This window comes from Coregonus lavaretus (genome assembly GCF_964263955.1).
Source record: "Coregonus lavaretus genome assembly, chromosome: 9".
NCBI lineage: Eukaryota > Metazoa > Chordata > Actinopteri > Salmoniformes > Salmonidae > Coregonus > Coregonus lavaretus.
Window position 1 is genome coordinate 33863575 of NC_139996.1, and position 27817 is coordinate 33891391.

Consider the following 27817-nt stretch of genomic DNA (forward strand, 5'->3'; position numbering starts at 1 on the left):
CCTAATCCCTCCCTCCCGAGTTCGCATAGTAAACCATCTGTTTTATACATTTATGATTTTTTATTTTTTGTATTTGTGGATGTCCATCAATTTCTTATGATACTAATTACAACTTGTCTAAATAATTCAATTTTGTATTTATTAGGGATCCAAGCACTTACATCATACAAAATGTATAACACTAAACAATGTCCGTGTGCTAGCATGTCTCCACAGTACCTGCTGTTCCATAGTGTTATCAGGTTATTTCAATCTGATATTCCTGCTTGCATCAGTTACATGATGTGGAATAGTTCAATGTAGTCAAGGCTCTATATAATACTGTGTGCCTCTCATAGTCTGTTAATAATAATGGTCTTGGGGATTGTGAAGACCTTTAGCATGTCTTGTGGCGTATGCATGGGTGTCCGAACTGTGTGCTAGTAGCTTAAACAGAGCTTGGCACTTCAGTTTGTCAACACTTCTTACAAAAACAAGCGACGACTTCAATCTGTCCTCCACTTTGCGCCATGAGCGCTTGACATGCCATGCTGCCCTGTTCTGAGCCAAAAGGAAAATTACAAAGTCTCTCTCTGACACCTAGGGCCTATAGGACATTCCTTGTTGATAGTGTTAAGGCAGAGCAGCGCTTTATGAACAGATTTCTCCCCATCTTAGCTGTTGTATCAATGTGTTTTGACCATGACAGTTTACAATCCAGGGTTACTCCAAGCAGTTTGTGGTTAACATTAGCTAGGTTTAGGGGGAAGGGTTAGCTAACATGCTACCAAGTTAAAATGCTAACGTTGTCAAATTCTGGTTAACCTCAAACCCCCCCCCCCCCCCCATAAGTAACTGTTCTTGTAACCTATCATACCAATTTGAGTGTCCTGTATTTGTTTACTATTTTACATCTAGTCTATGAAACCAGGCTGGAGAGCCACCCCATTAGGCAGACAGAACTTGCCCTTTTAAAAAATGGTAAACTGCCTGAGTGAACTAAATTTATCCACAATATGCTATACTGTCTCCCTAACAAAGGCTAGAATAGGCTTGCAGTATTTGGATGGAAGACACATGGGAACCAATTGCTGCTGGGGACCAAAGTATGCTGTTGCAGAGTAATTGCGGGGACAATGTGCTGGTGTGAAGGTCACATTCACACAGTCCTGATGCAGTGGTTCCTGTAAGTCTGATGTTATTACCCATCCTTGACCAAGTTTCTGGTATCTAATCTTCTCCAATGTAAATCTAAATACTACACACAGGACTGTCATACTACATTAGTTTATACGTGCCTAATTGTCCTTTTATCCACTGTACTTTTTGTTTATGCATACATGTGTATAGATGGGTTGGCCGACATCATCGATGTGGCCGGAAGGCATGCATTATGATTCTGAACGGTGCGATAACTAGCAACAATAACAAGGCTGCCATGTGGGAAATCATAGGTGGCTCGTTTCAGTGTATTGATACAATGTCTTGTTTTGACTGATGTCATGACTATGCTAATATGGCAAAAATTCGCTAGTTATCTAACCAACAACTAATGTATTTGAAAGAAGTGCTCATTGTGCAAATGTATTTGTTTTCAATAAACATTTGGAAACTAAATATAGTTTACATGTTAACAGGCTAAGCCAACCATCTGTTTTGCCCCATGGTTGCTCACGCGTCTTTTGTTGCTAAACAGCCAACCCCTCTATAGATGTTATCATATTCTATATTCATTATAGATGACGTCTGTACCATGTTTGACATTTGTTTTTAGTGTTTCAAAACTCAAATTTGAGTGGTCCACAATGTAAAAAAAATAAATCTGTATTTTGTATTGTAACATTGTGGAGTGACACGTAAATAAAATGTACTAACACAGTTAAACCTCTATGTCAACACAATGCTTTGAGATTAGTGATTAATAGTAGATTAGGTTGAGGAGTGTTTACATTTACGTCATTTAGCAGACGCTCTTATCCAGAGCTATCACCTCCATTACACTCCAGCGCAGCAGGTGGCAGCAGAGAGCTACCCAAAAGTAAAAAGCGCAATGTCATGTGGGAAAACGAGACATCATCCAATCAGCGTAGACCTCAGAAGTGCCGGAGTGAAATGTATGTAAGACTGGAGAAAAAAATGAGATAAGCGCAAAAGAGTGAAAACAACTGTCATAACTACTAGTTGTGGGACAAGGGACAGGATCATTTGCTATCTAGGCTTCTTGTAAGTTGCCCAGCTAATACGCTTTACAACTAGCTAGGAATGGTACTAGTTATCCTGCTAGCACCATTCATCAGTACGCGGTCTGCCCTTGCATGACACTAGCCAGCTTGCTAACGTGCTTTCCTTTGTACCTGTCTAACGTCAGCTAAACGAAGGAATTATTTTAAAATGTTGATGGCAGAAAATGTGTAATTGTATTTTAGTTTTTGTAGACAGTCGTATCAAAATATATTCTTAGTAAGAGGCTCACCACGACTGCAAGCTAGCCTAATAGCTAATCGCGCTAAGGGGGCATGCGCGCGCTGGTTTGGATTTTCGGACAACAGAGGAAATGGCTCCAAACAGACACATGAGATTAGTTTGTACATGGTATGGCCCATGACAGATTAATAAACATTGATTTTCATAGAACCTGTCCAGTGATCAGTCCTGGTCTGGACAACATAATTTCATACACAAACATTACATACCATAGGGCGGCACACAATTGGCCCAGCGTCGTCCGGGTTTGGCCGGTGTAGGCCGTAAATTGTAAATAATAATTTGTTCTTAACTGACTTGCCTAGCTAAATAAAGGTAAAATAAAAAAATTGACTATCATACACTATATTTTTTTCAAGTCTTTATCTAGAATGTTTTGTGGTATCTAGAATGAATGATATCTGGAATCAGCGATTAGGCATAAACAAATCAAATTGTATTGGCCACATGCGCCGAATACAACAGGTGCAGACATTACAGTGAAATGCTTACTTACAGCCCTTAACCTAGAGTGCATTTATTTTTAATAAAAAAGTGTTGAGAAAAAAAGAGCAGAAGTAAAATAAAATAACAGTAGGGAGGCTATATATACAGGGGGGTACCGGTGCAGAGTCAATGTGCGGGGGCACAGGCTAGTTGAGGTAGTTGAAGTAATATGTACATGTGGGCAGACACAGTCACTGATTTGTTTAAATAACATGTTCCAAGCAGGATTAGGATAGCTAGCAGTCAGATTGTTACGGGCTATGTGATGCTCCATTAGCCTTACTTACAGGTTAGGTACTGTTTGGTGTAGTACAGAGAATCTTCGACCAACCTTAAAGTGGCAATACCCTACTTCCTCAATTCGGACTTGGAAGAAGACAACCAATGTCTTAGAAAATGCTCTGTCATTAAATTAAGTAATTAAAAAAAAAAACTATGAAGTCATCCAACAATGTGTAGGCCGCCATATTGTCTATTTCAAATCTTCTTTCATTGATCGAGACAGGTGTCATCATGACATGTGGCACTTTGGGGTGGACTGCCACCTGTCTCAATGAGAGAAGATTTGAAATAGACGAGATGGCGGCCTACACATTGTTGGATTACTTCATGGAGCAAAACATTTATTTAATTTAGTAACAGAGCATTTTCTAAATTCAAACGAACCCCCTACAACTAGACATGGACGTTTAGAAGACATTGGTTTTGTTCCAAGTCGGAAATTGAGGAATTATCGACCAATTAAGGTTGGTCAAATTCTCTGCTATGCCAAACAGTACCTATCTATCAGCCAGCTGGAACAGAGTTATGGTTTGACTAGGCAATATTTTAAATAGTTAGGATTAGGATAGAGTCATGAAGACTGCATGCCATTTAATCCAGTATAGTTATATTTGTTTTAATCCAGCCATCCTGTCTCTTGACTTCCAGTGGTTGCCATGGAAGCGGAGGGCTTTGGAGAGCTCCTGCAGCAGGCAGAGCAGCTTGCAGCGGAGACTGAGGCCGTGTCTGAGCTTCCCCATGTTGAGAGGAACCTTCAGGAGATCCAGCAGGCTGGAGAGAGGCTACGCTCCCGCACCCTAACTCGAACATCACAAGACGCTGCTGACGTAAAAGCGTAAGTTCTCTCTTTTGTATCAGTCGCTGATATTTTCTTATTGAGCACTGTTACATGCACACAATAATTATTGTGGATAGTCAGGTTAATATAATAGTTTGTTTAAAACCTTTACATGCTTTGGAAGAAGAACGATTTCTCTAATAATCCTGTTTACATGGACACATCTGAAATCAGGCTACTAATGGGACTTTTGATAAATGCAGAACATCGCCAATCAAAATAACCATTCTACCACAGTGACCATGTTATTTTTGTGAAGACTATTTGATTCTGAGTTCGGACATATAAAGTTTCTATTTGAACTATTTCTAATTTGCATAATTTCAGTTTTTCCGAACACACTTCAATCGTGCATAAGAGGGAAGCTTGCACTACCTGGTGCTAGCACGTGCGCAGATCAAATACACCACTGGAACGCAGATTAAACTGTTTTATTAAACTGCCTATTTAAGATAAGCTGAGTAAGGCGTTTACATGACTAATGCCATACTCTGCCATAATCAGTTTAATATCCAATTATTAGTGTGCATGTAAACGTATTCATTGTAGAGATGATCCTCATATTCTGTGATATGATTTAAAATGAGATATGAAGTGTAGGCCATTTCCCTTTTCTAATAAACGTCTCTTTATTATTTTATGATTTTCCCTGTCATGAATGAGGCTGAGGGTGGTAAGATTTTGACGTTACCTGCACAAAGCTCGTCATTATGACTGGCTATTATTCAGATGACAATACATATGACTGCTAATAGGCTACTTGCAATTACATGATCTTGTCACGATTGTGTGTGATAGTGGGCAGATGTTTCATCTTACCTTGTCATCTGTATTTGTACTCTGGGACATTAAGTTTATGGGAGCGATCTTGTTATGTTAGAGATGTGTAGCTCTGTGTTATGTTCTGCATTGCATTCAACTTACTTCATGCCCTCTAGAGCAGGGGTTCTCAAGTGCTATTTGAGAAGGTCCGGTCACACAAATGTCCTAGGTGGTGAAGGTTCGGATGGAAATCGTGATTTATCGGCGTAGTAACTAACCCCAACCTCGCAACCAATGTGACCCCTAACTGTTCACACCTCTCTTGTTGGCGGAGAGAAAATTTAGCAGTTTTAAAGCTAATTTCCTGCAATTCTACACATTTTGCATGGGGCAAATAATTATTTGGCCTTTTTAAAGCTAATTTCCTGCAATTCTACAAATCTTTCCATGTCTTATGTGTGTTTATAAGAAACCAGGGTTCGAAGCCCAACCAGACCTCGGTTTGCCAGTTGAGGATGGGGACGCTAGAGGAAAGTCTACTAAACAAATGTAATTAGCTGTTTCCTCTGTTCCCTGTAGCTCCATCCTCCTGGGTTCCAGAGGCCTGGACATCTTCCACATCTCCCAGCGTCTGGAGAGCCTGAGTGCTGCCACCACCTTTGAACCTCTGGAGCCAGTGAAGGACACTGACATCCAGGTATTCACACTCTCTCTTTACGAGTGTGGGGCTGTTTGAGCTTTTGGGCTACTTTTTCATCCACACCTGTCCTGTTGTATGTCAGGACCTTCTCTTTTACATTTTTCAGAGGCAAGGGCAGCCGGGCAGGTGATGGTAATTAATGGTTTTTAGATTATGCTTTTAGTCAAACTGGCGGATTCGTATCTGGTTCTATTAATGTTACAGCTAAGGTTTACTGTGTAATGATTTTTATGCTAATAAGCAAAAGGCTGATGGATTCTGTTGGAGGATCATTGCAGTCTCTTGCTGGTGGTAGGATTAGAAATGTTTTGTGTCTAGGGAAATATGTCTGACACATGATGTGGAAAGTGTCCAAATATCTACTCATCGTTCTGTAGCCTATATCAAACCCACTGCCTGAAATGCATTCACAAAAGTTAACCCAACGTCCTTTACATTTATTTGAATTATCTTTGGTAGATGTCTATTTGATTCACATTGGGGGTGGTGTAGGGTTGTAAAATTCCAGTAACTTTGCCAAAATTCCCAGGTTTTCCAGAAATCCTGGTTGGAAGATTCCAAATTTTCCCTTCTGATTCCGTTAATCCTTCAACAGGGATTTCTGGAAAACCTGGGAATTTTGATACCATCAGAATTGGAAAAATTGCTCTGCCTCAACTGATTAAAAATTCATTAAATAGAGCCTAAATAAGATTTATAACTACCAGGGCTAAAATCTGAGAACATTTTCAGTAGGAATGATGGTATTCCAAATTGCGGATTAAGATAGTTATTGCTTACTACCGTCTGTCACATGAATTTGGGCTCTAAGCCCTCAGACTCATGACTAGCGATATGTAAAAAAATAACATGGACAAATATTTGTGGACATTTTCATAATAATCAGGGGTCAGCAACAACTGTATTTTTACTGGTTTCATATTACGGAATTACCCATTGATATAAAGTGGTGCTGTAATCTGTTCAGAACCAAAATAGATGCATTGCATTTTAGTGTGTTTCAAACCCTGTCCAGTGTTCACTCATGATATGTGGCTGTTTTAGAAAAGGCACTATGGAGATATTTTCTGTTGTCTACACTGGCTTTTTCCTATTCTCCATGTGTGCTGTGGAATTACAGCTGGGCTGATTTGACCTGCTTTTCTATGGAAGTCAATAAAATGTGATGCCTGCTAATTAGTTAATGGTAGCACTTTGTGTTACATCAACGGATGATGTTTACAAATCTGAAGCTATTTAGTGGGAACAGTCTGAACTGTCTCAGATGAGGAAGAGAAGATGAGTGGAAGAAGCTCCAGTCAGTATACAGTATGTTGAAATATAATAAGAAAAATATGTTTAGCAGCAATACTATACAGTTATTCCATTGTGTTAGTGGCCTTCAGACTGTAGGGCCGGGACGATACTAGTATCGCAAAAAATTTTCCATGGCAAACATGAAAACACGAAGCAGACTAAACTCTTTGGTCCTTTGAAAACCTGCTTTATGTAAAATATTGTGTGCTATAGCTTGGGAAATAAATAAATGTGACTGGATGACAACATAATGATGTTTGTTTCCAGCAGTAGGGCTGTTTTCCTAAAGAAGTTAAATCTGCTTTGTGTACTGTTTCCTTGCCACGATACTAACGAGTATCGCGATACTGCTATCGTCCCGGCCCTAGAAGGCTACCATCCACTGGCCACTCCCAGACCGTCAAACTTTAACATACAATGTTCTCTTTTGCTCTTAATTGGGTAAATATTTATATTAGCAGTGATCTTAATATTGTTGCAAAATGTAGAAGAGGTGGGGGGGGGGGGGCAGCAGATACTCAGGGAATGAGTGGGGTGGGGTGTTGATCTCCTCATTTTCTGATGACCCCAGTGCTCCCTCTCCCACCCATAATCCTCAACCTGACATGTGGTGGGCTGGCCGGATGGAGCCTTAGTTTTACTGGATGTGCACTTAGCCTCTTGGCAGGATTTAATCAGGCCCTTTTAGCTGGACTCAGTTGAGTGCTTGGGCCAGACACAGTGGGAAGTGGCTGGCCTTCTACTGTACTGTACTCCCTATCCACTATGCATAGTTGCATTTCTGTCTATTTTTCACATGATAGTTTTCATAGGCAATTAATGGAACATATGTTTTAGAAACGTGTGACCTTGTTCTATAAAGCCACATTTACTCTCACATTACTGGTGGCTCATGTGTTAACCTCAAGGGCAATGAGCCTCTAGTTGAGTCAAGGTACAGAAAAGCTATTAGATTGTCCACCAGTTTGAGAACAATCAATGAAATTTACTTTTCTCAAGTAGCCTATGTTACAATACAAACGGTGTGTGTTCCTTGATAGACTACATAGCAATCTTGCATACCTAGCCTATGTATTGCCACCCTTTGAGGTATTCATTGATCACGACAATTAGGCCAGGAAATGATACTTGTATGTATTGTGTGAGGTGGTACTGGTTGGCATTCTCCCCATTGTCTGCACTGCATTCATGGCTTGGTCTTTTCAGTAGCCTAGGTACTGGTAATAATATTGTGTGGTATTCTTTACATTGAGTGTGATTGCACTGTGTAGTACTTACTATATGTTCAAGTGCTGAAGGGTTAGGTTGGCTAACACAAAGGAAAAGCTGGATGCTGATGAGGCGTAGCCTCTTCTATCTCTATGTGGGCGGCTCACAGAGAGGAATTGAGGTGTGAATGATGTCTGTAGTATACATGGTTGCAAATGCATATGATTTATGTAGCCTACTCTGCATTTCTGGCCATTTGTTATATTTGTATGTGTAAAGATATGGCTCACGTCAGTGAGGATGGAGACAAAGAGCAAGAATTGAGGGTGATAGCAATAACCAAGGTAAAGAGGGAGCAAGAAGAGAAACGATGGACAGAACCAAAATGAAAATAGAATAGGGGGCGAGAAAGAGATGGGGAAAAAAGAGTGGAAGGATAAAATGGCAGAGAGAAGTATATTTCTCTCCTGTTTTTCTGTTCCATATTTTTCTGCTCCTCCTTTCTCTCCCTCCCCCTCTTTCTCTGAGAGCAGCTATAGTGATGGAATGCATTCTCTTGACAGTCTGATAAGCGCAGCTGCTGCTACAGCAGACTTTGGTGAAATAGCTTCACATGTGCAGCCTGTGTCTGGTCTGTGCAGCCGTGTACTCTATGTATACCCCCCGAGAAGCCACTGCACCCTTCTCATTAACTAAACATGACTCTTTAAGAGGATTATTAGCCCACTTTCTGGACAGGATGTCGGAAGCCATCTGCAGAGGGAGAAAAAATCCATTACATGAATTGCATTGCGCTATGGGAAGAGGAAAAAGGGAATGATGCATATGTATAAAAAGGAAGAAATGAGTGGGACTGAGAGAAGAGGACAGCAGGGATGCTGGAAAGAAACAGGCGGCGGGGAAGGATCTACTGATGGAGAGGGGAAGACCTGTGAGGTTGAGTGATCACTCCTCCTGGATCCCCCCCTGTGTCTGAGGGCTGACTTGGTACAGTCCTCCAACAATAAAACAGCCTACAGTAACCATTCATGTGGTACATATCTGGGTTCACACCGGTGGCCCACATTGGGTGAGGAAGGTGCAGCATCTGCGATGCCGGGCCCGTCGGAGGGTCCGAAAACGCCCCAGAATGGCGCCGGCTCAGTTCTTCAGCTGGAGATACTAGGCAGTGTTTAGTGTCAGGCATAGGTCTGTCTACGCCTGGCTACCTGCACCTCTTCTCCTCTTCTCTCTCCCTGCCTGGCAGGCTGAGCCACAGCATGAGTGAGTATCACCTCCACACACAGACACACTGCGTTCATCTGCTCTGTCTGTGTCAAGATCTGTCTGTCACCTCTTTCTCGCTCCCTGTCACTCTATCTGTCTGTGACTATGAAGATGATAACGATGATTATGGTGGTGTTCACTTATATGAATGCTTATTCTCTACACAGGAAGTGGTGGCACAAGGGTGGGGTTACACCTCCCCTACTCCACTCATTGTCTCAGAGTAAATGAAGATGAGCTGCAGGTTTTTAGCTACTGACCCGTCACACTTAGTTTTTTTATCTCTGTGGAACTGCTGAGCAGCATTACACTAAGGGAAACTGTTGAAACATAGAATTAAACAAATCCAGATGACAGAGAATATATTTTAAGATGTTATAAAATGCTTTCTGTGTGTGGTGGTGTAACCATGTACAGACAGTAAAATCACTATCATTTGTGAATAAAAAAATTGATCATTTCTGAACCCGTAGATCGCTTTAGACTGCTCGTTTGACCGAGCCCTGGGAAATATTGTATGTGCGCATGTATGTGACACGTATCAGCACCGTGTTATGGAGCATGTGTAACATGTACATTTGTTCTATGCTGTACCTTTATTTTCTCTAGTTCTACTTTAGTAAACAATAGTGAATGTTTTCTGTTCTTGCAAAACCGTAAGCAGTATACGCAATACAAATTGTGAGGGACAATGCAATTATGTAGAAGGTTCTAGAGTCAGACTCGCTGGCTATATTGGTTTACATACTGCATATGTGTATTTTGCTGGATATATGCCATGAATGTAAGATCCATTTGAGTTTAGAGCTTCTTTGTACATTACTCAGTGAGTTTACAGCTTATTTTGTTGCCTAAATATGAAATGATAGACTACAGTGTGTGATTTCAATTAAGGTTTATTTGGAAATGCATTAATCGCTGAAAATGCGGTTATGTTCCCCCTCCCTTTTGGACCCTTCACTTTCTGGGAACCATAGAATGAAACGCATAGCTACATCTCTAGGAAATGTATACATTTATTCCGATTTCTGTGTGTGGAGACATGACCTGAGCTCTCCTAGTATATAAATAGCTCCATTGTCAGCTCCTAGGGTGCAAACTGGGTAGAACCTGTTTCATTTGGAGAGCAGAATCTCCTGAGGGGGGCGCTCCTCTCTCTCTCTGCTACAGATGACCGGAGGATGGGAGGACCGAGCACAATGACTGAGCAAGAAATGTAATTGGCAAGATACAGCAGGAAATCTTCCTTTTGATTTATCTATTGAATAGAGGATAGATTACTTGTGATACTGAAAAGCCTCAGCCTCCCCCTCCTTTAGCTCTCTCCGCACTGTTCATTTACACTTGTCATTTGACGATCGGCTGCTGAAGAAGTAACAAGTCAATGATGATTTCTAGCTGTCAGTCAAGACGCGGATGGCTGCCACTCTGATGTATGGTCTGGTGATGCGATGGAGTGGACAGACAGGGGCGAGGGTTTGAGCCTGTGGTGAGGGGGAGGGCTGTGGTGCTGAAGCAGCTGTGAGGGGGAAGGGGAATGCTGCTCCGTTCGTCCTGGAGATGACGGGCGCGAAGACCGAGACGGTCTCCAGGAAAAGGCCCATTATCTGAAAGAATGCATAGGCTGCTATATTATTATTATTATTGTTATTATTATATTGACACCTGGAAAAGGACCGAATAGGCTTAGTTTTGCTCGTTCTTATTATTTTTTTTAGTTTCTGAATGTTCACATATTATAGTATCTTCTATTGTTATACGAGGAAGTGTACATGTGTGCCTGCAGGCCTTAAAGCCACATGCCATCTTTTAAAAACATCACTATGTCTAATAAATAACTTTTTTTTTTCTTCATGAAAATAACTTCAAATATATATTTGATCATTTATTTCCATGAGCCTCCTTTTGCCATTGAAATGCTCAGTCTGATCGTGTGGGCGTGTTGATACAAATGTAAATATATTTACATACACAGCCCTGATTGGCGGATAGTATCGTCTAGACTCTAGAGCCTACCCTGCTTACCCCTTCAAAGTAGTAGGATACATATGCAAATGAAAGATTACTGGTCATTGGTCAGACTAATCAGATTGTGATGTCATGCTTTGGGCCAAAAACTCTATTCCACTTGAACAGGCAGAAATTCCATGTGTTTTTTATTTATTCAAAAAGCTCTAAAAGGGCATTATCAGTTCCACAATTTCAGTGTTATTTCGACCTCCTAGTGTGGAAATAAAATAACCAATTTTAAAAGGAAAATCACTCTCTAAAACGCATGAGATTGTCTCTTATGTAACAGACTCTTATGGAATATGGAAAGCAACTATAGGCTAAATGATCAGATTTCTAGGGCAAGTTAATGTCCTCACATTGTGGAAGGGTGTGGCCGGTGTTTAGCCTAGATGATGTTAAACCAGTGTCCAGTATCACAGAGGATGGGCTTAGTGAGAGTGACATCCATTGTGATGACTGTCAGTGTCTTATCAGGGTATCTGTGTCATATTGGCAGGCTGGTGGCCACTATGCGTCAAAGTCATGGGCTTGGCTTTGGTTACTCATGATCCACGATGGCTCTATGGGCGATTTCAACACCACCATTTGGCATACAGTAAGCTAGCTCTTATTCTTGCCCATAGCCAACCCCACCCTGATTTAGATACATTGACCCCTCAACCACCACCCTCTTTTACATCTTTGCTGTATGTATGTGTGTGTGAGTTTCATTCCCGCTGCCCCTCTGGCTGCCTGGTGCAAGCGTACAGCTCTACTCTGAGGACGGTTCTGCCTGTTCTTGGTACAAAATGTTTTCTCTTTCTCTTCGGGCATCGGAAGGAGCAGAGTTTCTCTGTGCGTTCCAAAGTGTACATTAATTAGCTTACCCTGTAAGGGATGAGCACAGTCTACAGTGTGCATATTTGCTCATTAACCTCATGCTGTTAACTTGAGAAAACAAGAGGTCCATTTTAGGTATTGTAACTATAATAGTACTGGCATTTTGGGGGGTACTGAATGGTAAGCTTGCTATATCACCATTTTGACAGCAGACGGACATTGTACATTTTTAGTCTCTTCAAGATGCATCCAACCATCTCTTGTATATGATGTTAGCCAGTTGAATGTAGATGCTGATGAATCTCAGCCCACTGTGGAGTTTGTTCCCTAATGTAGGAAATTGAAGATGGGATGATATGAGGACAAAGGGCCAGGTGCTGTGTGTCTAATCGGCTGGTGCTCATCAGTCAGGCTTTGTTGAATTAACTGTAAAATTATTTGATGGGCTCTGGGTTTTTGCTCTGAAGTGTGGGGGATGGGTTGGAGCTGTATAGAATGAGCATGAAAATGTCCTAATGCTTGAGAAGATATGTAACAGGAGTTATTTTTGAGTGATTAGAATGTCAGGTCAGGAGGAGGCTTCTACTGCTACGCCCTGATTGTTGGCATCTCCCATTTTTAGCACAGCGATAATGATAGTTCTTCCTTGGTAGCCCTTGCAGCTACCGTCTTGCAGGAGCCCTGTATGTGTGTGGTCAAGTGGAAAGTAGGTTACAGTCAGTCTAACCTCCAGCCATTTCTCTCCTTCCAGGGCTTTCTGAAGAATGAGAGGGACAATGCGCTGCTCTCTGCCATCGAGGAGTCGCGTCGCAGGGTAGGTGGCACTCTCTCCTCTGACTAGTTGCTATGACCACACCCTCTTTGCACCCCATGTCCACATCTAATAATCCCATTTGTTTTACTTTTCTTTTCTTTTTTTTTACATACCTGGTGCATAGATGGGACAGATATGTTTCGGTCATAGATTGTATCGCCTAAGTTTTCTCTCCATGACAGCTTGGCATACCTAATTTTCAAATAATACGTACGCTACAGTTTCAATCAGTCTCACACTTTTGAATAAAAATAATAAACCCATACCCTCAGTTGCCAATCATGACTTGCTCACCTTGTTCTGATATAAACCCGTAACCTATTATCTTTTTTAAAATGGTTTCCTCTGCATGAGTTCAGAGCAGGTTTAATTAGGAACCGTTCCAATTATCATCCGCTGTCCCTGTGGGATTGAGAGAGACAAGAAATAGACAAGGTCTCTGGATTCTAATCGGTTCTTGACTAAATCTGGACCAGCCATGAATGCAGACCCATTTAGCGTCACAATCCCATCCCTCCACACACCCTGGCATCACAGGGCGTGACCCAGTTTGAAGAGCCGCCCCAAGTCCCAGATCTCACTTTTACTGTGTGGGGCCCCAGGATACCTGCATGGGTGACTGTGGTGATTGGAGGTGTTTATTGTGCACATATATCTCCCATGACGAGAGGTTTTGCGGTGTTAGCTATTTTTAACAAATCACATGATCTCTAACCCATTTATGCAGCCTAGCTTGGTTCTCTCAAATTCTTTCAAATTGGTCTGTCCAAATTACATTTGTTCTCTTTCTCTCTCTTTCGTACTTACATGTTCTTGTTCTCTGTCAGACGTTCCTCCTGGCAGAGGAGTATCACCGTGAGTCCATGCTGGTTCAGTGGGAGCAGGTGAAGCAGAGAGTACTGCACACCTTGCTGGGAGCAGGGGAGGATGCTCTGGACTTCAGCCAAGACGTAGAGGTCAGTGTCTTTCCATCTGATGTCTATCTTTGTCCTATACACCCTATGAACTCCAGTACATAAAGCACACATCCAGATATAATTGATATACTTAATATATGACTTGCACACATTTAGAAAATACACTCATCAAAAACTGGTACTAGCCCACATGGATGTTGTGGAATTCAATAACCACCTCCCATTTGCGAGAATTTACACACAAAAAAAGATATGGCAAGCACTCCTGTTTTTAATCATGGATAAAGAAAAGCCACATTCAGCTTTGGTTTTCCACCATGTTATCGGTCTTTACCAAAGCAAGCTTGGTTTTATGCAGACAGCTTTGTTTAGATTACCTTCAGGGCTCCATCTACTGTATTAAGCACAGTAGCTACAGTACATTGCTTTCCTAAACTGTAGCTCTTGCACATTCTCCTGTGGAGTGTGTGTTGGAGTTGACACTTTGATTTTTGAGGGATTTTGTCCTTCTCTGTGCTTATTGCATTAATATCCAACAGTTGAATTGTCCATGTCTGACCTGCTGTTCACTCCCTATGTCAGAAACACACCCTCTACAGTGTTCAGTTCTTGCTCATATGCTCTCTTCTCTTATAATGCAATGTGTCATACAGCATTTATACTGCCTTATACCATGGCATTGTTGAATACTTGTTTCTGATTGGCTTGAAGGGCATTCTAGAGCGTGCATTATTTCCCTATAACGCACAGTATATTTGCACGGTAGAATTCAATGGCTATAGTTAATTATTACATGTTCTATGTTTTGAGCTGCTTTTGAAAGCAAAAGTCAAATTAAAAACATTGACATTGTTGAATTAGATTTGCATAATGGCAAGCTAGGACTGATGGTTTGGTTAGCTAAACTAGCAAGTCTGTTTGGTTACCACGGCAACTACTGTAGCTATCTAGTAAACTTGTTAGCTACTTCAGTGGATGTTGAACACATTTATACTGGCAAATGAACACATTTCTAGGGCAAATGTGTTCAATTATAGCCATGGTATAAAAGGGATAATCAACTCGGGGTTCTAAGCATTCTCTGGAAAATAATGCAACTCCGTGGACGATCAGTTCCACTCCACTAGCGTGTCGTGGAACACACCTTCCACGTCGTTCATGATTTTCCATAGAACGCATAGCCCCTCGTTGATTATCCCTTACCTATACAACCCTCTACATTTAATATACATTGTATGGGTGTGTCCCTTTTGTTCTGAAGAATGCAAGGTCGATCTGGATAAATGTTTGTGCGTGTCCGTGCTCGCGTTTTAGAATGTGTGTGCATTCAAGCGTGAGCTTTGTTTACAATGGCTTTCACGCTACATTGGTCATGGCTTTACAATTATGAGCAACCAAGCAAACACTCTTACTCACTCCTCTTAGGTTTTCCTTTACCTTTTTCTATTTAGTCAGTGAAATCACTTCTGTATTTTTACGTTCACATACAGTTGAAGTCGGAAGTTTACATACACTTAGGTTGGAGTCATTAAAACTCATTTTTCAACCACTCCACAAATTTCTTGTTAACAAACTATCGTTTTGGCAAGTCGGTTAGGACATCTACTTTGCATGACACAAGTAATTTTTCCAACAATTGTTTACAGACAAATTATTTCACTTATAATTTTACTGTATCACAATTCCAGTGGGTCAGAAGTTTACATACACTAAGTTGACTGTGCCTTTTAAACGGCTTGGAAAATGATGTCATGGCTTTAGAAGCTTCTGATAGGCTAATTGACATCATTTGAGTCAATTGGAGGTGTACCTGTGGATGTATTTCAAGGCCTACCTTCAAACTCATGGGAAAATCAAAAGAAATCAGCCAAGACCTCAGAAAAAAAATTGTAGACCTCCACAAGTCTGGTTCATCCTTGGGAGCAATTTCCAAACGCCTGAAGGTACCACGTTCATCTGTACAAACAATAGCACGCAAGCGTAAACACCATGGGACCACGCAGCCGTCATACCGCTCAGGAAGGAGACGTGTTTTGTCTCCTAGAGATGAACGTACTTTGGGGGCGAAAAGTGCAAATCAATCCCAGAACAACAGCAAAGGACCTTGTGAAGATGCTGGAGGAAACAGGTACAAAAGTATCTATATCCACAGTAAAACGAGTCCTATATCGACATAACCTGAAAGGCCGCTCAGCAAGGAAGAAGCCACTGCTCAAAAACCGCCATAAAAAAGCCAGACTACGGTTTGCAACTGCACATAGGGACAAAGATCGTACTTTTTGGAGAAATGTCCTCTGGTCTGATGAAACAAAATTAGAACAGTTTGGCCATAATGACCATCGTTATGTTTGGAGGAAAAAGGGGGTGGCTTGCAAGCCGAAGAACACCATCCCAACCGTGAAGCACGGGGGTGGCAGCATCATGCTGTGGGGGTGCTTTGCTGCAGGAGGGACTGGTGGCATCATGAGGAAGGAAAATTATGTGGATATATTGAAGCAAATTTGTGGCAAAATGGCTTAAGGACAACACAGTCAAGGTATTGAAGTGGCCATCACAAAGCCCTGACCTCAATCCTATAGAAAATGTGTGGGCAGAACTGAAAAAGCGTGTGCGAGCAAGGAGGCCTACAAACCTGACTCAGTTACACCAGCTCTGTCAGGAGGAATGGGCCAAAATCCACCCAACTTATTGTGGGAAGCTTGTGGAAGGCTACCCAAAACGTTTGACCCAAGTTAAACAATTTAAAGGCAATTCTACCAAATACTAATTGAGTGTATGTAAACTTCTGACCCACTGGGAATGTGATGAAAGAAATAAAAGCTGAAATAAATCATTCTCTCTACTACTATTCTGACATTTCACATTCTTAAAATAAAGTGGTGATCCTAACTGACCTAAGACAGGGAATTCTTACTGGGATTAAATGTCAGGAATTGTGAAAAACAGAGTTTAAATGTATTTGGCTAAGGTGTATGTAAACATCCGACTTCAACTGTACATACAGTAGTCATGATTAGTCTCCCTGTGTTTTTGTGTTGCAGCCCAGCATTGTGAGTGACGCAGGAGTTCCTGGACGGAGTGCTCTTGACAGCGTGGAGGTGGCCTATGGACGACAGGTCAGTAATTTGGCCTGACACTGATTGCACTGCAATACCACTTAGAACGATTAGCCTGAGATATCTACAGTACATGGCCCAAAAGGGAAATGCAGTCCTCAATAAGTCTAATTTCAAATGTTCAAAGATGTGAATAACTCGTCTCCCGAGTGGCGCAGTGGTCTAAGGCACTGCATCGCAGTGCTAGCTGTGCCGCTAGAGATCCTGGTTCGAATCCACCGGGAGAACCATGGGGCGGCGCACAATTGGCCCAGCGTCGTCCAGGGTAGGGGAGGGAATGGCCGGCAGGGATGTAGCTCAGTTGGTAGAGCATGGCGTTTGCAATGCCAGGGTTTTGGGTTCGATTCCCACAGGGGGCCAGTATGATTTTATTTTTTAAATAATATATTCACTAACTGTAAGTCGCTCTGGATAAGAGCGTCTGCTAAATGACGTAAATGTAATCACCAAACCCATCCTCTCTTGTGTATTTTACACTTTTCCCTATGTTATGATTTTAGACTTTAATAGGCTGTAATATATCCAGTCAGCCTGGGGCTAAGTGCCCTGGAACCTCATGAGCTGAATGGAAGCACAGCCTCAGTCAGGATGCAGCTGCACTGTAGTCCACTTCACTTCATAGTAATGGGGTCATGCTAAGCAAGGCAGCAATAGATCAGAGAAATTGATTAGCTGGAAGAGCCAGGGCATGCTGGGTAATTTCTCTGTCCCACTGCACAGGGGTAGGACAGCCTGTCTGTTTCGTCCTCTCCAGTCTGTACACACTGGGTGAAAGAGGAAAGTCTACTGGTAAAAGAGGACGTAATGTGTCGCCACATCGCCTGCGGGGTCATCTTCCTGGTCTTTGTGATCTTCTTTGATGACCTGAATGTTTTCGTCCTTTTTGTTCTATTTCTCATCATCCATCACTTCACCGTGGTGACTGGACTGTGGTGACTAGGATCAGGGCTGGGCCCTACTGGCATTGATGCTGAAACGGTCGCTATTCAGTCTGTCAGCACTGGCACTCTCCTCTGCTCCATCAGTGTTTTCTCTGCTTTTATTGTGCCTCAGATCTACGTTTTTAATGAGAAGATAGTGAATGGACATGTCCAGCCCAACCTGGGAGACCTCTGTGCCTCAGTGGCAGACAGCCTGGATGACAAGGTAAGCCCCAGCTGATCAACATCTCCATTCCACATTATTTTCCCCCATCTGCATATGCTAGTTGGTTCTTCTTCCACTTCAATGGCTAATTCTGGCATTTTTATGGATGTATTTGTCTCTCCAGAATGTGTCAGACATGTGGTTAATGGTGAAGCAGATGACAGACGTGCTGCTGGTCCCAGCCAAAGACACGCTGAAGAGCCGCACAGCCGTGGACATGCAGATGGCGTTTGTTACGCAGGCCCTGCAGTTCCTGCAGAACAGGTCAGAGGAGGAGAGAACCATCAAATTAGAATGAGAACACTCCCTTAATGTATTATAAAACTACACTTGTGTAGTTACCCCCCCACTAACGTTTCTCTTTGTGTTTCCACTACGGCAGCTACAAGAACTACACCATGGTGACGGTGTTTGGGAACCTTCACCAGGCCCAGCTGGGAGGAGTCCCTGGCACCTATCAGCTGGTGCGCAGCTTCCTCAACATCAAACTGCCAGGGCCTCTGCCAGGCATGCAGGTACTGTACTGCCCCCACACTGCAGCACATTCTGCTAGAGACAACATCAGCGCTGTGCACAGCCTTACATAGCGCTGTATTATTCAAGATGGTGTTTTTACTAAGTATAGTGTAGATACGTGCAGCTAAACTCAGCTGTGTGTGTGTGTTATAACAGGATGGCGAGGTGGAGGGTCACCCAGTCTGGGCTCTGATCTACTATTGCCTGCGCTGTGGGGACCTGGGGGCTGCCATGCAGGTGGTGAACCGGGCTCAGCACCAGCTGGGAGACTTCAAGACCTGGTTCCAGGAGTACATGAACAGCCCTGACAGACGGTAGGAACCTCACAAATACTGTGTACCTCCACTATGTGTCGCAACTGGTCTAGGCTCTCCGTTTCACTTTCTCCTGCAATTTGAAGTGCTGTAACACAATGGCCCAGAACAGCAAAGCACCAGTGTGATTTCTTTTCTCATATGAATAGAATCTAATCTGTTTAGTACTCCTCCTCTCTCCATCTCTTTGTCTCTCCGTCTTATGCTCTGTCTGACCTGTGCTGTGTCCTCTCCTCAGCCTGGCCCCCGCCACAGAGAACAAGCTGCGTCTCCACTACCGCAGAGTGCTGAGGAACTGCGCTGACCCCTACAAGAGGGCCGTCTACTGCCTCATCGGGAAGTGTGACATCGCAGACAACCATGGAGAGGTGGCCGACAAGACCGAGGACTACCTGTGGCTTAAGGTGCTTGTCTGATTACCAGTCTATAGCAAGCATGTTAATATTACCAGTGTACATGATACATAGTGCCTTAAACACAGCAATACTCCATTTACATTTTAGTCATTTAGCAGACACTCTTATCTAGAGCGACTTACAGGAGTAATTGGAGTTAAATACCTTGCTCAAGGGCACCTCGGCAGATTTGTCACCTAGTTGGCTCTGGAATTCGAACCAGCGACCTTTCGGTTACTGGCCCAACGCTCTTTACCGCTGCGCTACCTGCCGCCCAGTTGGGGAGGATCTGGTAAAATAGGTTTGCCTGTTGTCAATACTCCCTGAACATTAATGTAGACCTGTTCTTTCCACCCTGCCCACAGCTCAACCAGGTGTGCTTTGATGACGACGGCAGCAGTGCTCCTCAGGACAGACTGACATTGGCCCAGCTACAGAAACAGCTTCTAGAGGACTACGGTGAGTTCAGAACACTGCAGGATACATGACAGCCAGACTACTGAAGTGAAAATAGACCTGAATACTAATTCTGTCATAAGAGAGAATACTGCCTAGGACTGGAGGACTCTATTAGGGTTGGGCAGTATCCAGATTTTAATATTTTCATACCGTTCCTGTACCATACCGGGGTATACAGTATTACCGGCAGTGTACACAAGGAGCACTATTTCTTTCCAAACGTTAAAACATTAATGTTATTAATTTTGACGCACATAACAAATTAGGAAGAAGGGATCTTGATCCAGGAGGGGATTGATTGTCTCTGCTGTAACCAAGAAGCTTGATCTTGCAAGCTAGCCTCTTAGCTAGCAAGTTAGCAAACCATAGCTGGAGCCCTGAGCTGGAGATACTTTATTTGGCATATCTTAGATAGTTATAAGCAGGGGCGTAGCGGTATTGATAATGATATTGTCGGTATTTCAAAATACCCCGATATACGGTATACCGCCCAAGCCTAGACTATTAAAGTAAAGTTGTGTAATGGCACCACTTCTCAGTCCCCCCTGGGATCTGCTCTGCTCAGATAAAGAAGTGCTTCATTGTTCACTCTTAAAGCTTAAACTTTTCTTTAGTTTTATCACACAGAGGGAGGCAAAGCTCTCCTACCTGGAGGATGAGTCATGGCTTGTTATCGCTCTCATTTTAACACAGTGCATTAAAAGGTGACTGTGACTCATAGATAAGCCTGCTGCCTTTCAAAATGGCTGATGTATTCATGTTCTCTTCCTACACAGTTGAACATGAACTTCACTGAGAGGGATTAATGCAAGTTGATGTGATGACTAAGTAGTGGAATGGTTTGTTTGTAAATGTTTTGAATATTTGTAATACTGAGCAACTACAGGTAACTACCAAAATAAAGGAAACCCCAACATAGTGTGTTAAGAGGGCGTTGGGCCACCACAAGCCAGAATGGCTTCAATGCACCTTGGTATAGACTCTACCAGTGTCTGGAACTTTGTTGGAGGGATGCAACACCATTCTTCCACGAGAAATTCCATAATTTGGTGTTTTGTTGATGGTGGTGGAAAACGCTGTCTCAGGCACCGCTCCAGAATCTCCCATAAGTGTTCTATTGGGTTGAGATCTGGTGACTGAGACGGCCATGGCATATGATTTACATCTTTTTCATTCTCATCAAACCATTCATTGACCACTCGTGCCCTGTGGATGGGGGCATAGCCCATGGTAGCCAAAATAATGGCCTGCCCAGCATTTTCTTACGTGACCCTAAGCATGATGGGATGTTAATTGCTTAATTAACTCAGGAACCACACCAGTGTGGAAGCACCTGCTTTCAATATACTTTTTATCCCTCATTTACTAAAGTGTTTAAATTTTTTTGGCAGTATATTGCTGACTGTATTTATCTATATTGAATTAGCATGTTCTATATTCCATTTTCCATGTTGTGAATGTGATCCTAATAATTTAGAGTTTATTTCTGTTCCTTTCCTATCTATAGGAGAGTCCCACTTCTCGGCCAGCCAGCAGCCGTTTCTGTACTTCCAGGTGCTGTTCCTCACAGCCCAGTTTGAGGCTGCTGTGGCCTTCCTGTTCCGGGTGGAGCGTCTACGTAGTCATGCTGTTCACGTGGCTCTGGTTCTCTACGAACTGCGGCTGCTACTCAAGTCATCAGGACAGAGCGCACAACTGTGTAAGTCCTGTCAGGATACCTACCTGTCTGACTTTCTCTACGTTGGCAATCAGTAATGTTCTACAAAGGATGTTTTAGTTCACAGATATTGGAAGGCGACTTGACTTACTGTTGCATGAAGTATGTGGTCTTGTCTGTGTCTTGTTCATTAGGGATGCAAAGCTTGATTCCTTTTTAAGAAGGGACTTCATTTCTAGGTAAACATTATTGTAGTTTTGAAGCTGATACTTATAATTGAATGTTTTCTACTTTTCAGTGAGTCAGGAGGCTGGGGACCCGCCTATGGTGCGACGGCTTAACTTCATCCGTCTCCTCATGCTCTACACGCGCAAGTTTGAGTCCACAGACCCCCGGGAGGCTCTACAGTACTTCTACTTCCTACGGTACGTTACGCTACGTTACGACCCTCCTCCTAACAGATGCTGCTCTCAGGTGGGGGGACCTCTTCTCTCATCCTCTCCACCACTCCACTGAGTGTCAATAGGACTTGGAGGCATGGCGGTAGACTTCCTACGGTACGTTACGCTTAGTGATGTGGGGGGGGGGTCACCAAGAAATTGATACAGTCACATATCACGAGATTATTTTGGTATTTGTCTCCCAAGTATCTATTTGATTATGTATTTATTTATTGCTACTGTAGGTAGCTTTAGCTAGCGGTAGTCGGCTGTACCCGCGCCAAAACTCCAGTCTTTTTCATCCTATAGATTGTTCTCCGTCTTCTTTTTAAATAGTGAGCCAAAATGTTTTCAGCACTTTATTTCCATGACTGATCAAAACTCGTTTTCTCATGCGCTCTCGTCTTGCAGACATATGGTTAGCAATATGTTTGGAACCTCAAATCGCAATAAAATCACAATGTCTAATCGCAATATATATGAATAACCCAGTGGGCCATGAATGCAGTTCACCATTAATAATAAAGATGCTTTCACACATGCCATTGGTTGATTTACTCTTTCTATTCAGGTTAATTTTGATTAGAGCCTTCGGACCTCTATCATTATTTAAAAGATGTAATGTGTATGTAATCAAATATCTGAATCTCTATCCTTTCTTCCTTTTGGACACAGGAATGAAAAAAACAGCCAAGGAGAGAACATGTTCATGTGCTGTGTTAGCGAGCTGGTGATTGAGAGTCGAGAGTTTGACATGCTTCTAGGAAGACTGGAAAAAGATGGCAGCAGAAAGGTAATGGTCACACCTTTATTTTCAGTTTGGTTCACTTCCATTCATTATTATTTAACTCAGTTATTAATGATCCCTTTTGTGAAAGCATTCATGGTGATGCTGATTTTTCCATTGTGATCGTGGCACCCCAGATCATTTGTATTCAGGCCGTTCAAAGAGCTGATTGTGCCTTGTGCTTCTCCCCCAGCCTGGAGTGATTGATAAATTTGCCGGAGACACTCGAGCCATTATCACAAAAGTGGCTCTGGAGGCTGAGAACAAGGGCCTGTTTGAGGAAGCTATCAGACTGTATGAGCTGTCCAAGGTGAGCAGGGCTCTGGGAAAGGCTGCGGTCAAGCTGTGCCAGTGGGTTTACTCTAGGTGAAGGTACAGGCCGGGTAGAGGAAGATTAGAAAATAATGAAATGTCACCTCACATTCCTCTATTTTTCTCCTCTGATCTTTAGAATCCAGACAAGGTCTTAGAGCTGATGAACAGGCTGCTGAGTCCTGTTATCGCCCATGTCAGCGCTGCCCAGTCCAACAAGGAGAGACTGAAGAACACTGCTGTTGCCATCGCTGAGCGGTAACGTCCTCACCACCTATTCTCACTAACATACTTACTGTGCATCATTTACGATCTGCATTGCCACTGAAATGAGATAATGTTTGAAGGTTGCATCATATAGGCTTACTAAAAGAGTGGACCTCGTCAAAAGTGGACCATTTAGTTCTAACTTTAGTGTGTGGTCTTGTTTACTGACTCAGGTACCGGACCCAGGGTGTTGCTGGAGAGAAGTCTGTGGACAGCACTTTCTACCTGCTGCTGGACCTCATGACCTTCTTTGATGAGTACCATGCTGGAAACATAGACCGGGCCTACGATGTAAGTCTTAACACCCAGGGCTTCCTGCCTGATGGCTTACAATGCTGTTTATTCAGATGGCATTGAAGTGTTATGATGGCCTCCTCTCCTCTTAGATGTTAAGTCCCCTATTTGGGGACTGGACCGGTTCCGACTGACATTTTGGTGTACAAAGCTCTCTGTGAACATCATAGGGTCCCGTGTCTTACAATGCCAGAAACCCATCAGGTTGCAAGACCATACATTTGCATAGGGAGTGACGTGTCACATTTTCTGGCCTATCCAGACAAAGGAATGATTTCCTGTGTCTGTGAAACTCCCAGTTGTGCTTGCAATAGTGCACGTGAAACGGGATAAACTAGCGGATGCAACAGTAGTATATTCTCAGCCGATTTAGAGCTCTCAACATGAAAATATATTAAATAATTTAGTGTAATTGAACTAAGACCACTTTCTCTTGGTCACAGACAGACAAAATCACTTTGTGCTTAAAGCTGAAGTTGTAACAAGTTTGCACACATTTGAATGGTGTCTCTGCGGCTCTTAGTGGACATTTAGGAGAAAATTCTGTCTGCAGTTAAATGAAATAGTGCTAATATTGTACTGTCTGAAAAAGTATGATCATTTATTTTACAGTTATAAGAAATTTAAAATCTTATACTAAATCGTTTATAATTGTATTGTTAATATATTTTAAAAGCATTTCTGTAATTTCAAGCCCTATTGCCCCACTTTTGTTGAATAGGAGAACAATTATATATGATCTTTCATATTTTATTTGATAAATGATTGATTTTGGCCTTTACTACTAAAGCCCATATAAACACATTGAATAACACATTCATAAATGGCAAAAAGGATAGTCAAAAAATAAATAAGAAACAAGGTTTTGAAGTGTCAGTCCTAAATCTAGGAGATATTGAAAAAAAACTCAGGAAATATATATATTACATTTTTTACACATATTTAACCCCTTTTTTGGGGTTAGCACAAAACTACCTTCATACTTCCATTTGTTTTTTAAAACCGGTACCGGTTACCTTCAGACGAGTCACGTGACACTTGTTGGGGTTTTAGAGCAAAATGGAGAATGCCATCGTGAGACTCTCATTTCCATAATAGTTTGTAGGTCAAACCGTTCGCTACAGACGTTTTCGTGAGAAGACTGATTTTCGGGATGTCTCATGGTCTGACAAACACCGTTCTAGCTCTGCCACCGTTCACACCTTTCACCACATATGCTGAAGTGCGACAGTGGCGGATGTAAAAAAAAAAATGCAAAAAAAAACATATCTCTAGTTTCAACTGACGGATTTTGATGGGGATTTTTTTGTTATGTAACTTAGATTGACGCACTGGTGCGTCAATCGACTCTAGGGGTTAAAGGACAGATTCACCCATTTTGAATGTAATATAGTTTTTGTGTGTTTAGATGCACAGAAACGATATAACGTTCAAAATGGGTGAATCTTTCCTTTAACTGTCCCTAACTTCTCCCCTCAAACTCTTTGTCTCTCTGTCAGGTGATGGAGAGACTGAAGCTGGTCCCTCTGAGTCAGGACAGTGTGGAGGAAAGGGTCGCTGCATTCCGCAATTTCAGTGATGAGGTGAGATGTATGTACAGTGAGGGAAAAAATTATTTGATCCCCTGCTGATTTTGTACGTTTGCCCACTGACAAAGAAATGATCAGTCTATAATTTTAATGGTAGGTTTATTTGAACAGTGAGAGACAGAATAACAACCAAAAAATCCAGAAAAACGCATGTCAAAAATGTTATAAATTGATTTGCATTTTAATTAGGGAAATAAGTATTTGACCCCCTCTCAATCAGAAAGATTTCTGGCTCCCAGGTGTCTTTTATACAGGTAACGAGCTGAGATTAGGAGCACACTCTTAAAGGGAGTGCTCCTAATCTCATCTTGTTACCTGTATAAAAGACACCTGTCCACAGAAGCAATCAATCAATCTGATTCCAAACTCTCCACCATGGCCAAGACCAAAGAGCTCTCCAAGGATGTCAGGGACAAGATTGTAGACCTACACAAGGCTGGAATGGGCTACAAGACCATCGCCAAGCAGCTTGGTGAGAAGGTGACAACAGTTGGTGCGATTATTCGCAAATGGAAGAAACACAAAAGAACTGTCAATCTCCCTCGGCAGGGGATCAAATACTTTTCTCCCTCACTGCACACTACCAGTCAAAAGTTTGGACACACCTACTCATTCAAGGGTTTTTCTTTATTTTGACTAAAACTATGAAATAACATATATGGAATCATGTAGTCCAAAAAAGTGTTAAACAAATCAAAATATATTTTATATTTGAGATTCTTCAAATAGCCATCCTATGGCTTGATGACAGATTTGCACACTCTTGGCATTCTCTCAACCAGCTTCATGAGGTATTCACCTGATAATTTGTGGAATTTCTTTCTTTCTTAATGCGTTTCAACCAATCAGCTGTGTTGTGACAAGGTAGGGATGGTATACAGAAGATAGCCCTATTTGGTAAAAGACCAAGTCCATATAATGGCAAGAACAGCTCAAATAAGCAAAGAGAAACGATAGTCATTACTTTAAGACATGAAGGTCAGTCAATATGGAACATTTCAAAAACGTTGAAAGTTTCTTCAAGTGCAGTCGCAAAAACCATCAAGCGCTATGATGAAACTGGCTCTCATGAGGACCACCACAGGAATTGAAGACCCAGAGTTACCTCTGCTGCAGAGGATAAGTTCATTAGAGTTACCAGCCTCAGAAATTGCAACCCAAATAAATGCTTCAGAGGGTACTGTGTAATCAGGCCTTCATGGTCGAATTGCTGCAAAGAAACCACTACTAAAGGACACCAATAAGAATAAGAGACTTGCTTGGGCCAAGAAACACGAGCAATGGACATTAGACCGGTGGAAATTTGTCCTTCGGTCTGGTGTCCAAATTTGAGATTTTTGGTTCCAACCGCCGTGTCTTTGTGAGACGCGGGGTGGGTGAACGGATGATCTCTGCATGTGTTGAAAAAGCATTCCAGGTGAAGCTGGTTGAGAGAATGCCAAGAGTGTGCAAAGCTGTCGTCAAGGCAAAGGGTGGCTATTTGAAGAATCTCAAAATATATTTTGATTTGTTTAACACTTTTCTTTTTTGGTTACTACAGATTCCACATGTGTGTTATTTCATAGTTTTGATGTATTCACTATAATTCTACAATGTAGAAAATAGTACAAATAAAGAAAAATCCTTTATTGAGTAGGTGTGTCCAAACTTTTGACTGGTACTGTGTGTATATATACTGTAATTATACTCCGTATGCAGCACTACACTTCCAAAGTGTACATGTAATCTCCCCTTGTCCTTTTTTTCCTACTGTCTCTTTCTTATCTGCATTCTCATTTGCATCTTCTTCCAGGTCAGGCATAATCTGTCGGAGGTGCTCCTGGCCACCATGAATATCCTGTTCACGCAGTACAAGCGCCTGAAGGGGGCCACAGCAGGAACCCCTGGTCGACCACATAGATCCATGGAGGACAGAGACTCGGTGAGGAGATGGTGACTTCTCAGAGCAATACTGGCCATGGGATAAAACTTGAGGAGCTTTATAAAGACTTCTGGGGGCTGTGCATTGTGATGGACTGGGCAGTAAAGACATGCCTCTGCTCCATTATGTGATATTTCATTGAATAATGAGTACTGCGCTGTCTTGTTTTTATCTGTTTTGACACATGATTGATTTCACTGTCAGCTCTAAGATGTATTTTCTGTGTGTGTCAACAGCAACTGCGCAGCCAAGCCCGTGCACTGATCACGTTTGCTGGGATTATCCCGTACCGCATGGCAGGCGACACCAATGCCCGGCTGGTGCAGATGGAGGTCCTGATGAACTGACCCCAAAATACCTCCAAGCGCCAGCTATACCCACCCTTCTCATCAACTGTCAGATTATTTTTTGCTTCGTCCCTATTTTATGTTTCTTTGTCCTTTTTTGTTGCTCCATATTTGTATTTTTTCATAAGTTTAAATAAAATGTCAGTTAAATTTAATTTCTTACGCATTCATTTCATTATAAACCGATCTTTTGATTCATTTGCATTTAATATTTCAGTTTTCTTATTGTTCTTTTACTATTATGCATCATGGTCATCTATAAAATGATTAGTGGTATGAGTACTACCTGGATTTAAAGAAAACTGAAGGAAGTACTGTTAGATTAATTTGGAATTAATGATTTTAAAATCAATTGTGCCTTTTGATATTATTTTATGGTACAAGGGATATTT

At 42.1% G+C, this 27817-nt stretch overlaps 1 protein-coding gene across 3 annotated transcripts; it reads left to right on the top strand.

Moving 5' to 3' along the window:
- The first annotated feature begins 1931 nt into the window (after positions 1-1931).
- Positions 1932-27580, top strand: LOC311134642 (nuclear pore complex protein Nup93-like). 3 transcript variants are annotated; one of them, XM_084168385.1, is made up of 21 exons: positions 1932-2093; positions 3880-4066; positions 5411-5528; positions 12886-12948; positions 13776-13904; positions 16907-16981; positions 18035-18127; positions 18252-18391; positions 18510-18642; positions 18800-18957; positions 19196-19361; positions 19718-19811; positions 21319-21510; positions 21767-21893; positions 22584-22701; positions 22889-23005; positions 23147-23265; positions 23448-23565; positions 25068-25151; positions 26950-27078; positions 27315-27580. In XM_084168385.1, exons 1-21 carry the CDS (start codon positions 2030-2032, stop codon positions 27423-27425), a joined length of 2535 nt encoding a protein of 844 aa, XP_084024511.1. In that variant the 5' UTR covers positions 1932-2029; the 3' UTR covers positions 27426-27580. The 3 variants fall into 3 exon arrangements, with proteins under 3 accessions (XP_084024511.1, XP_084024509.1, XP_084024510.1); XM_084168383.1 differs by having other exon boundaries at positions 2047-2202; XM_084168384.1 differs by lacking the exons at positions 1932-2093; positions 3880-4066; positions 5411-5528 and adding an exon at positions 9211-9299.
- The last annotated feature ends 237 nt before the right edge of the window (positions 27581-27817 follow it).